Source organism: Anabrus simplex, chromosome 1 (assembly GCF_040414725.1).
Source record: "Anabrus simplex isolate iqAnaSimp1 chromosome 1, ASM4041472v1, whole genome shotgun sequence".
NCBI classification, from domain to species: Eukaryota; Metazoa; Arthropoda; class Insecta; order Orthoptera; family Tettigoniidae; genus Anabrus; species Anabrus simplex.
Window position 1 is genome coordinate 1,360,148,308 of NC_090265.1, and position 18,730 is coordinate 1,360,167,037.

Genomic DNA, 18,730 nt, shown 5'->3' on the forward strand with positions numbered 1-18,730 from the left:
AGAGCACAGTTACACAAAAGCAATATCGGAAAATATTTGATTTTTAAATTTAGCGATTTTGAGGAAGAACGTACTGAGCCCGTAAGTCTAAATTGCAGAAGAACCGCCGCACGGTAGCGTAGAGATGAAAACGGGCAACCGTTTTTGTAAATGACTGAACTTGATATTCCTTGTTTGTTACTCACAGCAGGAGGTGGCGTAAAACATCAAGCGAGAACGGAACATTTCGGAAAACCTCGGGAAATTAAATATAACAATTTTGATAATAACCCCTATTGGGAGACATTTCGGCACTGTCATTAGCGAGGAAGTAATTAATTGAGAATTTTGGAATCATTTGATGAAACTCACTTTGCAGGGAGTAATATATTATTTTAATTATGCCCAGAGAGAAGTTCGCCTGCCTGTCGGCAGAGTGAAAATGACATGAGGCAAGGTCATGCAGTCAGAATGTGCGGCATAGTTACCCACGGAATTAATTACGCCCGTGACAAAAGCAGGAGAAATAAACGAACAACATCATTGCGATCGGAGAAATAGGCGGAATCTGTGGTGTGAGTTTCGGAAAAATCGGTCTAGTGGTTAGAAGATGGGATCATTGTACAATAGCAGGGGACGCTTTGTACGCGAGAAAAACACTCAGCAATCATCGGTCCGAAAGAGTGAACCTGCGACAGTCGACACCAAAAATAGAAATTACAAAAATTTAAGTTGTTAGAAGATAGACTCGGAATTCTTAAAAGCCAGTTGGCTTGAGATATAGAAAATTTATATGAGGAGGAATAGAGATAACTTTGATATTATAACATTCTATTTATGACATTAATCCTGGTACGTGGGAATATCATAGTGGCTATTTGCAGGATTCATGACCTGCGAGGGAGAGCGCGAAGTCCCGGATAGCTCCTTTAAATTGTTATTAACAAGGTTCCTTTGACAATCTGTGAGGGACAACAGTTGGTTTCTTGTGAGAAATGGGATAATTTTGGCATTTGGAAATGTAATTTCGTGACACCGTTTGTTGGAGAGGTAGATTGACGGCATGCTAATTTGCTCCTGAGGTTTGGAAAAATTTAACGAAGCTACTTTCAGATCATTATGAAGTTGTTTGGTTATGGGATAACTTGTACATAAAATTTGATCAAGCAAGAAGAAATAGATCGAAATTAGAAATGAAATATTTATGAGAATAATTAGGAAGAAATTTTGAGGCGGAGTAAGTCCTGTATTTTATGAATGGAAAGTTCTAAAAATAATGCCGAAGGGAAAAGGGCCTGTAGTTTGATGTAGAGGATTTTTTTGTGACAGGGTGTACATTTCCGAGACAGGCTGTGTAAGAGGAGCGACATCCTGTAGCGATCCAGAGCGATTGAAAAATGTAATGACTGTGAAATACAAGTGAGTGCGTTGTAACACATATTGTAAATACAAGTGATATTCTCCTATGATTCTTATTTTACGTAAGACTATAGTTAAATTCAGTTAAGTCAAGTTGAAGATTCCGTCTGATATCAGCGAAGTGCATTTCGCTATGACCGACCTCACGAACACAACACATTCTTACACATGGTCGAGCCAGTATTTGGTTATTGGAAAATGAATTTTAGTCTGTACCTTTACGAGGTGAAACTCATCGCGAATTGGGAACATTACAGGTGAGAGAATGAGTTCATCAGATTGAGAGTTTATCCTGCGTGTGCTGATGAGAGTTACTTCACTGGAGAGTTTACAATGACACATGTTTGAAGTGTTATTTCAGGTTATCCGAATAACCTCACATTCCAGGTTGTGCCGCGAATATCGTGGTTGTTGTGATTAATGTTTTCATTTATATCATATAATATCAGACGACGGCTGAAAGCAACGGAAAACTACAGCCGTAACTAACACCCGAAGACATGCAGCTCTCTCTGTATGAATGGTGTACTGATGATGGTTTCCTCCCGGGTAAAATATTTCGGAGGTAAACTAGTCCCATATTCGGATCTCCGGGTGGTGACTACACGGGAGGTGCGACCATCAGGAAGATGGATACTGACATTCTGCGAGTCGGAGCGTGGAATGTTAGAAGTTTGAATCGTTGTGGTAGATTAGAGAATGTGAAAAGGAAGATGGATAGACTAAAGTTAGATGCAGTTAGTATAAGTGAAGTACGTTGGCAGGAAGAACAGGATTTCTGGTCAGGCGACTACCGAATTATCAACACAAAATCAAACAGAGGAAATGCAGGAGTTGGTTTATTAATGAATAAGGAATGAATGAGAAAATAGGGCAGCGGGTAAGCTACTATGACCAACATAGTGAAAGAATTGTCGTCGTCAAGATAGACACCAGACCAATGCCCACCATAATAGTGCAGGTCTATATGCCTACTAGTTCAGCGGATGATGAGGAAATCGGAAGAACATATGACGAGATAGAAGATTTAATACAATATGTAAAAGGTGACGAGAATCTAATTGTGATGGGAGACTGGAATGCAGTGGTAGGCCAAGGAAGAGAAGGTAATACAGTAGGAGAATTCTGATTGGGACAAAGGAACGAAAGATAAAGTCGGCTGAATGAATTCTGCACTGATCATAATTTAGTCCTTGCCAATACTTGGTTCAAACACCACAAAAGACGGCTTTATATGTGGACGAGACCTGGAGGCACTGGAAGATATCAAAGAGACTTCATTATGATTAGCCAGAGATTCAGAAACCAGGTGTTGGATTGCAAAACTTTACCAGGAGCAGACGTGGACTCTGACCACAACTTATTGGTCATGAAATGCCATCTGAAGCTGAAGAAGTTGAAGAAAGGAATGAAAAAAGATGGGATCTAGACAAGTTGAAAGAAAAGGGTGTGTGAGAGATTGTTTCAAGGAACATGTTGTAAAACAACTATATGAAAAGACTGAAGGAAACACAATAGGGGAAGAGTGGATAATCATGAAAAATGAAGTCAGCAGGGCTGCTGAAGGAATGTTAGGAAGGAAGAAGAGATCAACTAAGAATCAGTGGATAACTCAGGAGATATTAGACCCGATTTATGAACGACGAAAATACAAGAATACTAGAAATGAAGAGGGCAGAAAATACAATCGATTAAAGAACGAAGTGGACAGAAAGTGCAAGGTAGCTAAGGAAGACTGGCTGAAGGAGAAGTGCAAGGATGTCGAAGGTTGTATGGTCCTAGGAAAGGTAGATGCTGCATACAGGAAAATCAAGGAAACCTTTGAAGAAAGGAAATCTAGGTGTATGAATATTAAGAGCTCAGATGGAAAGCCACTTCTAGGGAAAGAAGACAAAGCAGAAAGATGGCAGGAACATATCCAACAGTTGTATCAAGGTGAAGATATAGATAATTTGGTTCTGGAACAAGAAGAGGCTGTTCATGATGATGAAATGGGAGACCCAATTTTGAGGTCAGAGTTTGACAGAGCTGTAAGCGACCTAGATATGAACAAGGCACCTCCGGATTACTGACTGCCTTAGGAGAAACCAGCATGGCAAGGTTATTCCATTTAGTGTATAAGATGTATGAAACAGGAAAAGTCCCACCCGATTTTCGGCAGAATGTTTTATACCTATTCCAAAGAAAGCCGGTGCTGACAGGTGTGAAAACTATCGCACCATTAGTTTAGTACCTCATGCCTGCAAAATTTTAACACATGTTGTTTACAGAAGAATGGAAATACAAGTTGAAGCTGATTTGGGAGAAGATCAGTTTGGATTGAGAAGAAATGTAGGAATGCGTGAAGCAATCCTGACTTTACGTCTGATATTAGAGGATCGAATCAAGAAGGACAAGCCCACGTACATGGCATTCGTAGATCTAGAAATGGCATTCGATGATGTTGATTGGACCATCTATTTAAGATTCTGAAGGTGATTGGGATCAGATATCGAGAACGAAGAATTATCTACAATCTGTATAAAAATCGGTCTGCAGTGATAAGAATCGAGGGCTTTGAAAAAGAAGCAGCAATCCAGAAAGGAGTGAAGCAAGGCTGCAATTTGTCACCCCTCCTTTTCAATGTTTACATAGAACAGGCAGTAAAGGAAATCAAAGAAAAATTTGGACAGGTAATCAAATCCAAGGAGAGGAAATCAAAACCGTGAGATTTGCCGATGATATTCTTATTTTATCTGAGACTGCAGAAGATTTCCAGAAGCTGCTGAATGATATGCACGAAGTCCAAAACTAAAGTAATGGATTGCAGTCGAACGTAGGTAGGTGATGCAGGAAATATTAAATTAGGAGATGAAGTCTTAAGGAAGTAGATGAATGTTGTTACTTGGGTAGTAAAATAACGATGGCAGAAATAAGGAGAACATAAAATGCAGACTAACACAAGCAAGGAAGAGCTTTCTTAAGAAAAGAAATTTGCTCACTTCAAACGTTGATATAGGAATTAGAAAGATGTTTTTGAAGACTTTCGTGTGCAGCGTGGCATTGTATGGAAGTGAAACATGGACGATAACTAGCTCAGAAAGAAAGAGAATAGAAGTTTTTGAAATGTGGTGTTACAGAAGAATGCTGAAGGTGAGATGGATAGATCGAATCACAAATGAAGAGATACTGAATCGAATTGGCGAGAGGAGGTCGATTTGGCTAAATTTGACGAGAAGAAGAGATAGGATGATAGGACACTCTTAAGACACCCGGGACTTGTTCAGTTGGTTTTTGAAGGAAGTGTAGGTGGTAAGAACGGTAGGGGTAGACCAAGGAATGAATATGACAAGCAGATTAGAGCAGATGTAGGATGCAGTAATTATGCTGAAATGAAAAGTTTAGCAGAGGATAGAGTGGCATGGAGAGTTGCATCAAACCAGTCTATGGACTGATGACTCAAACAATAACATTGAGAGACGAAATTTGAGTTTACTTTTATTTAGCGAAATTCACTTCATGTGTTTGAATGTTAATGAGTGGTAGATTGAACTATTCAAACCAGTTATTTCATTTCTATTTCAAACTTTATCGTAGGAAATGGACATAGTTAATGTTATTCCAGATTCGAGTTAATTTCTGTAGCGGATTTATATGAGAATCATATTGAAATATCGGGACATTGATTTCAACTTTGGATTTCGCCCGACTGTATCAGTGATGTGTAGTTACCATAGTGTTGGCTCAACGATAGGTTTGGGATGCCACATATTCATGATTACTGTTAGATGTACATGATTACTGTTAAGAATGTGTAGACACTGTAGCGTTGGATCAACGATAGGATCAGTACGCCGTTTGTACATATCCATGTCGTAGGTTAGGAATTTTAATGATTCGACTTGAACGATGACAGTGTCTGCAGTAGTTGATGCAGGTATGGAAGATATTAGCGGGTACTATTTAGACCACGTGTCGGCATAACCTTTACTAGCTGGAAAGTGCTCCCATAGTAGCGCTGCATTGGTATTGGCTTAAATGTAAGGGTTGTCCCACGTAAAATCCTGGCTAATGGAGACTAGTCCCTACTACTTAGCCGCGTGCGTTATAACTCGATGAACTTCCATTTTCTATTTTACATTGTTCTTCTTTTCCTTAGAGATTTGTTGTTCGGGTGTATTGTATGTTACTATAGTGCAGTGTGTTGACCCTCAGTTAATTTTTTGTATTGAGGAATTTACACTACGAATGGGGTTTCGATTCGTCAAGTATTATCATATATTATTTACTTTTTACGTTATTTTCATTACTTAGATGAGACGTTGGTCTACCGATCACTTGAAGTTAGTTTAAAGGGACAAGTGTATGTAAACAGATTTGTAATTGTAGTTGTAATTATGTAGAATTGGAAAGATTTCATGGTTTTTTAATATTGTAGAGTTGTACTTTAAGTACTTTAACGACGTAACTGTTTCATATCCTGAAAGTTTGTTTAGTAAGAAGACTTTTCGAGTGGTATATCACTTTTATTTAACTTCAGTGTTTGGCGTTTCTTCTAAAAGCTCAGTAAGTTCTTGTTTCCCTGCATTTCGCAGTTTTGTTATGATGTAAAGTAAGAACCCGTCGGATCAAGTGTTTTTGGTTCATTCTGAAAATCTGTTTGGAGTGATGTATATTTCGGCATCGGGATTTATCTGCAACTTAAGGGTGTCACGAGATGATGACACATGGTGTGATTTTATTTCAGGCTGTGATAATTGCTGTTAACTTGTAATAAATATCATGCTTTCAAATAATATTTCGCAACCTATCCACAGCAACTGATTGTTAATTTGTTTGGATTAAGGATCCATTCGGAGATGTTACGTTATCCGAGAGGGTATTTGACTGGTGGGTAAACTTCATTAAATGTAAATCTGGAATTCTATATGTTGAAGGTCAGATTTTCCACGGATCATGTGGGTTAACTCTGAGTTATCGTTTGGGTCAATGTTGCCCGATTTTGCGGTTTTCATTTCCTTTTCTGGTTTTGCCGTCCACACATTTCATATTGTGTTCTGTTTAATTTGGGAAGACACTAATGTAAATAATTTCGAGATTCTTTCGCCGTTTATGTTTTCCAATGTGACTGATTCATAACATTTTGTGATAAATTTAATTGTTTTTTATTTTTGGTTATTCAGAAAATATGATTATCGTGATTTCGTTCAATAAATGTTTAGTAATTACATTTTTGCTCTTCATTTGAAGTAGTTATGCTCTCATCTGAACCCTGTCAATCGGTCAATGAAGTGACTGAAAATAATCCGACACGACCCCAAGATCTATGAATCAGTATTATTCTACCGAAACAGCCGAGGCAGACGACCGACAATGGAACGGTAGGTTCAAGGATTCAGTGAACATGAACAAGTAGATGCAGAAAAAGAAAACATTGCGGACGCACTATAATGCAGAGACAGATCCAGGTAGCAGTTTCGTTGGGGGTGTAACTTCAACCATCAGCCAGATTGGGTACGAAAATTTGACAGGAAGAGGGGTTCAGGGCAGTCGCAAACTGTAATTAACCGTACACTTTGAAAGTGTTTCAAAATGCTTCTAGACACCAGCAAGTAAGTCAATTAGTCAGCCGATATGCTTTATTTGCAAATAGACGTATTAGCCTCATGGCAAATTTCAAGCAAAATAATCATTGAAATAATAATTGAAAGGCCTCAGCCACCAGGTGCCTGCACATTGAGATCCATGTAGGTTGCCTCCGTATCAATTTTTACATCCGCAGATCACAATATTGAGCCAAAATTATAATGGGTGACAAATGGCTGAGTTTTTAATGAATGTTGTTGGGTAGACACCAAGTGCTCCACCAGAGATTTCAGGGATATTTAATATGCCGACATCGTATGGTATGGAGTACCAAGGATTTACTTTGAAGCCTTCAGAAATCCAATGCTGCTTGATCGGCGCGAGAAATGTGCGAGGGCTACCTTCCCAAGGCCAGAGAATGTTAAAGAAGCGAGGCCAAATCACAGAATTTTCGACAATGAACAATGGGAGAATGACTGGACGCAGTCATGCGTTGGCCGAATCACTCAAGCTACGAAGGGTTGACGTTACCGGTATCAAGTAGATAAGGTGAATAGACCTGTGCCATTGGTGAAGGATACAAGCTCTTACCCTATGGTAACACATCCTGCTGATACGGCGTGGCAATTACCGTCTCCAAGAGAAAGTGTGATAGCGCAACCTACGTAGACCATATGTCACCTACGTAGACCATATAGCTGATCGCTTGATAGGCATCCGACTTGTCACCGGGCCAAAAATCGTACGCATAGTCTCTTGCTATACAATACAGGTAGGTTACCCAGTAGAGAAACAATATGGATTTTGGACAGAACTCGAGTCACGCATCCACTCTATACAGGCCTGCAAACATCTGTTAATTGGTGGAGACCTCAAAAGCCATGCTGGCTACGCAACGGATGGTTTCGAATGAATGCCTGGTGGGCTGGTGTTTGGCATGCGTAACGAATCTGGTGAATAAGGCAATAGTAAATACGTTTTTCAAGAAACGCCCGTCCCACATTATCACATACAGCACTGACCAATCGCAAGGTGCAAATTGATTACTGGATTGTAAAGAGGAAGGATGTGAGGCCAGAAATGGCCTGTAAAGTTATACCATGAGACACCAACTACTCAGCATGGACACCTCGTTCTTGAATTGAAGCTTAACCTTCACCCACCTGTCCGACATATCACCACCACAGAACGCATCAAGTGGTGGAAGCTTCATGACAAAGCAGCAGTGCCAACGGGCAGGCACCACCTGTCCCACTATGACTATCTGTGTTACGTGTTAATTCGTAATATGAGTTATCTTTCTTCTTTCATTCTTGAAGGCCAGTGCGTTTCGCTGGCCGATATGTTAGGGAAATTTTTACTTAGTCATGTGAATATTTGTGTTGGTACATATAATCATTGTGACAGCAATTGAATGGTAATAAATATGATGATTGAAGATACATTCCTAACAACGACATTGAACTGCCGAAGACATCTGCGTTTCGTTACCATAGCTCCCGCGTGACAGCTGACAGTGACACACTTGTAGACGCTCACGCATGAGTTAACGCCACTTGGACGAAGTGGCGCCGTGTCATTAGTGGCGTCCTTTGCGACTGTAAGTTTCCGCTGTGTCTGAAATCGAACATCTAGCACACATTCTTCGCCCGGTGATACTGTATGTGGTGGAATGTTTGCTGGCGACAAAGAGAAACAAGCAGCTGAAACGAAGAAGCGCATGGTTAGATGGATGCTGGGAGTCACGTGACTAGACGACACTAAGAACTAAGATGTCAGGTGCACTCTTAGAGTTGCCCCGATTCCCGACAAAATGACAGAGGCTAAGTGAGGTGGCATGGTCACGTGATCAGAGTTGACCCAGAATATATCGCGTAGTAGCACTTACGCTCCGGACAACGACCTCGAGACCGACCTGATAGACGGTGGACATACCGTCTGAGAGAGGGCATCAGAGCTGCTGGTGTTCATTCTGCGGACGCTGAAGACCGGGCAAAATGGAGGACGAAATGCACGAAGGCAGACCCCACATAAGATGGGAAGAACACCAGGAATAAGAAGAAGAAGACATTGGCTACCTCTGCCATTTCTGAACCCGCGATCTTAGGATCCATTTGCGGACAATCCACCACACAGAAGTACAGGGTTGGGCGAGGAAGTCTCTACTAACATCGAGGAAGAGGAACGTGCCGGCTGGGGAGTCTTGTCATGCACCTTCGAGGGCTGATTAATGAACAAATGGAAGTAAATAGACCATCACTACAATGAAAGGGACATGGGGAAACCAGAGATCCTGTTGAAAACCTGTCCAATCTCCACATTATCCAGCACTAATTTTACGTGTAGTCAGCAGAATGTAGTGAAAATAAATAGTGAAATTGGAAAAATCAAATCACACCTCATAATTAAATTGATCAACACCTCATTTAGGCGATACATAGTAGGACTATTTTGATCTTCTTCAGTGCTACTAATGGGGATTGCTACTGTTAGCGAGTCGTAAAGTTTAAACCTATAAAAAGTAATAATGATTGGAAGTTTGCTTAGAATTTCCTTCCAGTATGGAAACCTAAGGAAATGTTTTGGATTCTCTCAAAATGTTTCAATTTTTTTGACAACACCCATGAAAAAGTTGCATCTTTTAAAATACACTGACTGACAGAGCAAATGCAACACCAAGAAGGAGTGGTTCGAAAGGGATGAAAGTTGGGGAAAAAACAGAGACTGCACGGACGAATAATTGGTGTTTATTTCAAACCGATATGCAGGTTACACAATGCGCACGGCATCGACTCAGTAGGATGTAGGACCACCGCGAGCGGCGATGCACGCAGAAACACGTCGAGCTACAGAGTCAATAAGATGGATGGATGGTTCTCCATTCTCTGTCAACCATTTGCCACAGTTGGTCGTCCGTACGAGGATGGGACAGAGTTTGCAAACGGCGTCCAATGAGATCCCACACGTGTTCGATTGGTGAGAGATCCGGAGAGTACGCTGGCCACGGAAGCATCTGTACACCTCGTAGAGCCTGTTGGGAGATGCGAGCAGTGTGTGGGCGGGCATTATCCTGCTGAAACAGAGCATTGGGAAGCTCCTGAAGGTACGGGAGTGCCACCGGCCGCAGCACATGCTGCACGTAGCGGTGGGCATTTAACGTGCCTTGAATCATACGCAATAGCGCCCCAAACCATGATGCCGCGTTGTCTAGCGGTAGGGCGCTCCACAGTTACTGCCGGATTTGACCTTTCTCCACGCCGACGCCACACTCGTCTGCGGTGACTATCACTGACAGAACAGAAGCGTGACTCATCGGAGAACACGACGTTCCGCCATTCCCTCATCCAAGTCGCTCTAGCCCGGCACCATGCCAGGCGTGCACGTCTATGCTGTGGAGTCAATGGTAGTCTTCTGAGCGGACGCCGGGAGTGCAGGCCTCCTTCAACCAATCGACGGGAAATTGTTCTGGTCGATATTGGAACAGCCAGGGTGTCTTGCACATGCTGAAGAATGGCGGTTGACGTGGCGTGCGGGGCTGCCACCGCTTGGCGGCGGATGCGCCGATCCTCGCGTGCTGACGTCACTCGGGCTGCGCCTGGACCCCTCGCACGTGCCACATGTCCCTGCGCCAACCATCTTCGCCACAGGCGCTGCACCGTGGACACATCCCTATGGGTATCGGCTGCGATTTGACGAAGCGACCAACCTGCCCTTCTCAGCCCGATCACCATACCCCTCGTAAAGTCGTCTGTCTGCTGGAAATGCCTCCGTTGACGGCGGCCTGGCATTCTTAGCTATACACGTGTCCTGTGGCACACGACAACACGTTCTACAATGACTGTCGGCTGAGAAATCACGGTACGAAATGGGCCATTCGCCAACGCCGTGTCCCATTTATCGTTCGCTACGTGCGCAGCACAGCGGCGCATTTCACATCATGAGCATACCTCAGTGACGTCAGTCTACCCTGCAATTGGCATAAAGTTCTGACCACTTCTTCTTGGTGTTGCATTTGCTCTGTCAGTCAGTGTATATTTACTTGTATTTCAATTTATAATCTATACTAAATCTTGAATCGTATTAACCATTTAACATCCGGAGCATCAGCAGATAAATAAAACCTCATAATTGAAACACATAATGAAAACAGGCGAGCAGTTTTACGTGATTCTAAATCTTGTGATCATAAGTCACGGGACCAGTAGTCTTATGTGGAATTCGAACTAAAGGGAAGCGATTGTCCGTTCCTAAAATGTCACATGCTTCTGCTTTTGCGAGAAGGTGGGTTCGAGGCTCACCGTTGGCACCCCAAAGTGGCTTTCCATGGTTTCCCATTTTCACACCATGTACCTTAATTAAAGCCGCTGGCCCTCTCCTTGCCCATTGTTGAAGAAGACTGTAGTTGTTGCTTTTCCTTTTACAATTTGCTTTACGTCGACCGATACAGGTAGGCCCAGTTCTTATTTTGAAGATAGGATAGGAACGGCCTATGAGTGAGAAGGAAGCGGCTGTGGCCTAAACTTACAGTAGGTACAGCCCCAGCCTTTGCCTGGTATGAAAATGGGAAACTACGTTTAGTCTTCAGGGCTGTTGACAGTGGGGTTCGATCCCACTATCTACCGGATGCATGCTCACAGCTGCACGGCCAACTAACCCGCTGCAGTTGTTAGTGCGACTTTAAACATGTAGCAAAAGTAATCTCGCATGCACTGCAGTTCGTGGTCACTTTGGTTAGAAGCCAGGCTCGCTAGGATTAAGCTGTCCCTCCCTAGAAAGAAGAAATACCATAGGACCATCGCAAGGAAAAGACGAGCAGGGAGATGCTACAATCTGGGAGGGTGTAGTGGGTAAGCCTCTTATATAGCCTATTATGTTATGGGAGGCACGGCGTTTTGAAAATCTGTTTAGGAACTCACAACACTCACAACATATATTTGAAGAAACTGAAGTCTATTCGTGCTCATAAAACTGAATTGGTATAGTGCCTTGTGTTAGTGTCTCGATGCCACGTCAGCCACAGTGCTTGTTTTGCTTCAAACCAATTTAGCAGCCCCGGCATAAACACATGCTGTCGTCGGCCTTCTGCTTGTAACCTATTCCAACAGATAGGCTATTGGAAAAATATGATTTATTCGAGTAAACTGTATTTTATATTTGTTTATGTGTATGTAAAACTCTGGGCAAACAAAAAAACTCCAATAAGAAATACGAATAAACGTTGGCTTAGAATATAATCATGTTGCTATATTCATATAAGTTAGGCAATTTACGCTTTATTCTTACCATTTAACAGCTGCAAAGTACCCGTGGTAATAACAGCTAATGGTATCACAAAAACTCAAAAGACACACACTCACACTTCAGTTTATGTATTTTCTCGGAAACGGCGGAACTAGAATCATGGAGCACAGCTAGCCCGCTACGCCTCTTAGACTGAGGTGGTATTTCTCCCGTAATTCTCCACGCTTCCTCACTGGGAGGGGGGGGGGGATTATTTGAACATTAGCTTCCTCTCGCTCTCTTCTCTCCTCCTCAAGGTCAAGTTGTCCGTGCTGCTAACAGAAGAGGGAAACTTTCGCCACTTGTACTGAACCGGGGACAGGCCTGACTATTGTCATTTCATTCTTTAAAGCCAGGTTGTGTGTCCTGCTGCTATGTGTATTGTACATTGGTTACACTTTCCTGTAAAAGAACAATAACTGGCGAGTTGGCCGTGCGGTTAGGGACGTGCACCTGTGAGCTCGAATCTGGGCGATGGTGGGTTCGAACTCCACTGTCGGCAGCCCTGAAGATGGTTTTCCGTGGTTTCCCATTTACACCCCAGGCAAATGCCGGGGCTGTAACTTAATTAAGGCCACGACCGCTTCCTTGCCATTCCTAGGCCTTTCCTGTCCCATCATCACCATAAGACCTATCTGTGTTGGCACAACGTAAAGAAAAAATACAATATTACTTTTATATAATCATATCACCCTAGACACTACTAATGCACTCGTATATCTTAACATTTCTATTGTCGAATCCCATTGTCGGCAGCCCTAAAAATCGTTTTCCGTGGTTTCCCATTTTCACACCAGGCAAATGCTGGGGCTGTACCTTAATTAAGGCCATGGCCACGTCCTTCCCATTCCTAGGCCTTTTCTATCCCATCGTCACCATAAGACCTATCTGTGTCGGTGCGACGTAAAGCAAAATAGCAAGAAAACATTTCTATTTTGTTTTTGTTTTTCATCTGACCATTCGGAAGAAAATTTCGCCCATTTCGCTCCCTCCCTCTCCCCCTTGTGTATCCGCCCCTGCAATAATACAGGCTTCCTATTTGGTAAATAATGTTATCAGTGACTTACTTGTAAAGTTGATTGTGAAGTGTGAATATACAGTAATTTCAAGCCATGCTATATCTCGTTTGTGAAACTAAAAGGATACATCACCAACTTAGGCTTCAGATACTTACAGCTGATACCAATTCAAAGGAATACTTCGTAATAACACTCAAATTGTTGAAGGTATTGTTACATGAACCAGTGAGGGATAAATTTCTTGTGCAACTTTTAAATGTCCCGTCAAGAGGATTTCAAATTTTAGCCTAGTTTCCTTCAGTTGTAATGTCAGAGGTTTACATTATCTCTTGAATTATCGCAGTAAATCTCACTCTTTAAAAATCAGCATTAAATATGTTTTGTTTAGAATCAAATATTAAACATTGTTTTATTTCTATAGTAGATCTGGTAGCCTCCAATTTTAATGGAGAATCCGAACGCCGATCTCCTTTTCCCAGAACCTATATGTTATGCTGTCAAAGTAATCTTATTACCCTACACCCTAGAGATATTCAAGACTCTCATTCTATTATCGTTACATTGATTTGTAGCTGGCGCCCATCAACAATTGTATGTGTATGTGTGAGTTCATAGTCCGATGATTGAGTATTTTATTTCATGAATATTTTAATATTGTTTCGTTTTAATTCGGTTTAATATTTTCTTAAATCAGTGAGTAACAAGTCACATCTTATTCAAGATGTACAAGAAGAAGAAGAAGAAGAAGAAGAAGAAGAAGAAGAAGAAGGCTATGCTTATTATGTTATTTCCAGATCTCTGTGGTAGTGTTGCTGTCAAGTAATACAGTTTCGCGGCGTATTAGGGAAGTATGTGTTCACCGACTGAAAGTCGATGGATATGTAATTCAGTTAGAAGAGTCTAGTGACGTTTCTCAATTGGCTGTACATATTGGTTCGATATGTGTGTAATAACTCCAGCATAGAAGGAGATGTATTACTAAGTGAATATTTGGAAATATTTAGTTCCATCAATGACTTTATAATGAAACAAGAAACTAGTTGGGATAAATGTTGAGATGTTTGCAGTGACGGCGCACGCACAATGATGGGGGGAAGATAAAAGGGACTGTAACGAGAATACTGGATGTTTCTTCACAAAAGTACTAGAAGTCATTGTGCTTTACACAGACAAGCTCTTGCAAAAAGAATAAAGATGCCAGCAACCCTTAAAAGTGTGCTTGATGATAGAGTTAAAATTATTAATCTTGTCGAATCCCGCCCACTTCAATCTAGGACATTTAAAATACTCTGCGAGTAAATGGATAGCCAACATTCAGCGTTTCTACTACATGCGGAAGTGAGGTGGCTAACCTCGGGGTAAAATACTCGTCCGGCTGTTTGAACTTCGTAGTGAATTGCTAATATTCTTCACAGAGAATTCAGGACAATTTACACTTAATAAAGAATTTCTGACAAATTCAGCATAGCTAATGAAATTCGCCTGCCTTACGTACTTTTTTACAAAGTTGAATGAGGTTATTTTGTCTTTGCAAATAAAATATTGACTATCTTTAAAATGCCTAATAAAATGTAATTATTAAAATAGAGAAAACTTCTGGATTGTAACTGCAGACGAGAAAGCCTTATCCTGCTTTACAACACTGAATAAATTTCTGTATGAAACAGAATCTACAGTCATGTATGAAGTTTTAAGCAGCATCATGCAGCATTTACGGGACTTACAGCTAACAATTATTTTCTGCTATTGACGACGATACAAGTTCTTGGGTACGGGATCCGTTTGCAACGATACTAAAAACAGCCATTTTCAGTGTAAGTGATGGCTTTCGAGACCTTAATTCAACTGCCTGAGTGCATCCTTACTAGAAACCACTGCCTTATTTTAAGAATGTAGTAAAGAAAGTTCGGAGATTCCTAAGATCGGTTTCCATGTGAGACTGCATGTACCATCATAATGATTCGTGATGATCCAGTCCCCGTAGCACGAGCTCTCGACTCTTGGTATAATTATGGCCGTCCAATCGGTATATGCCACAGAGTGGTTGTACACCATCGTTCCTTAAATGCATCGATGTGACCTGCGACTATGTCGTGGACAGACATCTAACTTGGTGATTTACGTTTGAATCATTGTGGATGCTGACCACAAGGAAAATGATGCTGTAATGGCAGATGGCCCTAATCTAAGTCAATGAGGTTGATGACCCCATGACCATCCAAATTTCTAAGCTGAAGGCGGAACACAATTATGTTACAGTAGTTGATGACCAAGGTTTCCACATGAATAAAACCCCAGCACATATGATGCTCAACAAATCAAAATCAAAAATGATAACAACTACAAACGCTCACAACACTTGTGTCGGTAAAGTCCCTTTGCCATCCGGCATGTCCCCTTAATCGTTACATTAATAAGTTGAGATTCCCAGCAAATAAAACGGAGATTTCCAGAGTACTTTTTCAAGTTAATCACTTGGTTTTAAGCTAATTCTCAAAATACGATTTCACTGAATTAAATAATTTAAAAAATTAAGTATTCTCATAATCCTAATTAACAACAAATTGTATCCACCCCGGACGAATGGTTTCTTTAAAATCCCTAATTATTTAATTACAATATAGTTTTATGCTCATAATTTTCTTCATCGCCGCTTAAAACGGGATATATTGTCATAATAATTACTAGTACTATTTATTTATTTCATGATGTCACTCAACAAGCTTACATTATAACCCTAACAATTATTAAGAAACTGGCTTGAATAATCCTAACTTCAAATCCTACAATCTGCATAAATTTACACACAACGCAAAATAAAACAACCCATGTAGCATCGCTTATGACGCCTACGGTTATCCCTTGGACTAATTTCCGAATCTCCTTCGATATGGTTTCAGGTCGATGAGACTGAAATATTGTAATGCACCTCCTCCAACTCAAGGATGGATTGACTACAGCACACCATGTTCTCCACAAGCATGACCTCATATCAAAAGAACCTACATTTGTGCCTTGGGAACCAACACAGCCGGCTGGAATAACGGACAAACGAGCTCTCCCCCCGATATCTCTAAATAAACATACATGTTAGTTTAACTTGCATCGAATGAAAACCTCGCCTCGCTGACAATTCACATGAAATACAATTCTTGACCCACATAGATTATGCGAAGAGATTTAATTTAGGACGTCACTCAAATTTTCTTATCCATCACGGTCTTACGGTTTCATGTGGAATCCTAACTATGGATTGAGCCTATTCCCATCTCATTAAATCACACAAAATAACTCCTCGGGTTTCCTACACTGAAAATCTCGGGACCAGCACTACAGGATTTCAATAACCTGATCCACATTCCTTCATTCCTTCCCATTTTCGCATGACTTGAAACACTTGCTATCACAAATGCTCTACAAGAAAATAATATGGAATATCTCTCTTAGGTGACCCACAATGCTGTTACATAAAACGCTCTATGACAACTAACCATTTCTCCTCGCATATCTGAGTTAACATTACAAACCGAAACTCACAATTTGACATACATTAATTTTACCGTTATTTTCGTGTCAACAATTCTACACAGATTTCAACAATCCCCCGTAACAAATTTTACCGGTCTCGCCTTGTAACTTTCCTTGACAAAATTTACGTCGCCGAACACAACGATGTGCCTTCTGCGTCAGCCCTAAATGAATAATCACGGATTACGCATACATGAATTTCATCTTTACACAGAACAGAATGTTATGATAAATTAATGTCTTAACTTTGGCAAACCACAAATATAGGAAATAAACGTACGGAAATTATACTTTGCTTAAAAATTATATGTTTCTCAACCATCAAATCTACTACTATACAACACGTCACACGTTAGTTTCGCGACTTTCCCGATTATCCAAGAAACATAAAACAAATGACCTTTTGTCACATTCCTCTGACATTTTCACGAAATAAAATGGTGGCCAAAATGCGTCACAGATACACACACCCCAGAAATGGTGACATCATGAAATAAATAAAAGAAACACCTGTAGTTGTACGTTGTCTCCAACATTAAAGGCTCACCGGCCTCTCTCAATTTAGCCATCTCGAAATAACATATTTTCCGTTCTATGTCTTTTTTATTACACACCTGAAAATAATGACATAAAACAAAAAATAAAATGCCCTTCACACGTTCTCTTCCTCGCGAACCGAACACGATCGTCAAAACACCGATCCGCACACGCAAACGAAGTTTAACTACATATGGGTTAATTTTACTGCAGGACTTCGTCATTACAATGACCGTCTGTTGCCTTGATATGAATTTACATGACGGTTCGACATCGGAAACCCGTTAATCTTGACTGACAATCTTTCTCCACTTGGACATGTTATTATATAGACACCTTTGGCCAAACTATCTTCCTGGTGGGAACCTAGTCTACACAACCGATTTTTACTGTTCTTCTGAGTAGCGTGCGATCGCTTCAAATTCTCTGAACACAATGCGGATTGCAAAATGGCGCACCGTTCTTTTATAACATTTACTCCCACTCTCATGCAGTCTGCATTTACCGCCAAAATTTTACAGACTTTTTCTACTCCATAAAAATGTATTTGTGATAGATTACGACGTAACACGTAGTTGTTTAGTTTAGCAGCGTTGTTGGTGATAAGCATTTAAGGGTTTACCTTAACCTACTGAATTGTTAAATTATCCCGTAATACAGGCACTATATTTGGTCGATGTAACAGGGTCTGAACGAACAAGTGCGTCTTTCGACAAATTTCCTTCTGGAGCTATTTAGTGGTCTAAAATCTTTACCATTAATGACCAAATTGTTTCACTTACAATTTCCTGACTTTTACTACGGCAATTTCGTCACCAACTCTTATTAAAATGTACTTTTTATTAGGAAAAATAGTCCGAACATATCCCTGCACATTCTACACGTGCAGGTGACGTAATTTCTTTGGCGTGAGAATGAGAACCACCATCTGTTTCTCCACGTGCCGTCCCTGATCAGAGATGAAAAATGTAGCTAGAGCTCCTGACTTGTAATTTATATCGGACCTCATGTAATGACTTTAGAACTCTAGTTCCTTGTGACACAAAGGTCACGTGTTCAAGAGGTTAACTGTATAGAGTAAGCTCAGGGTGAGATGAGACACTCGAGGGTCTACAAGGAAACGAAATAATGCGAAATTTTCTGGAAAGTCTGTGATCCTCTTTGGCATTTCAAAACATTTTAACTATAAAAAGCATTGCAATTCCGTTACTTGTGAAAATAATTCGTTTACAAAATAATTCGACATTGAAAATTCATATTTATATTTGGTACGTTTTGTCGATTCCTATTTTGTTTGAATCTCAAATGTAATTGTTTTATTGAAATGAAATGGCGTATGGCTTTTTAGTGCCGGGAGTGTCCGAGGACATGTTCGACTCGCCAGGTGCAGGTCTTTCTGTTTT

General features: G+C 40.8%; 1 protein-coding gene across 1 annotated transcript in view; it reads left to right on the forward strand.

Moving 5' to 3' along the window:
- The first annotated feature begins 2,365 nt into the window (after positions 1-2,365).
- Positions 2,366-18,730, forward strand: part of LOC136859048 (ras-specific guanine nucleotide-releasing factor 2) — a 1,472,247-nt gene continuing 1,455,882 nt past the window's right edge. The window contains exon 1 of the mRNA XM_068225766.1: positions 2,366-2,485. Coding sequence (XP_068081867.1) covers positions 2,366-2,485 — 120 coding nt within the window. The remainder of the gene's footprint in view (positions 2,486-18,730) is intronic.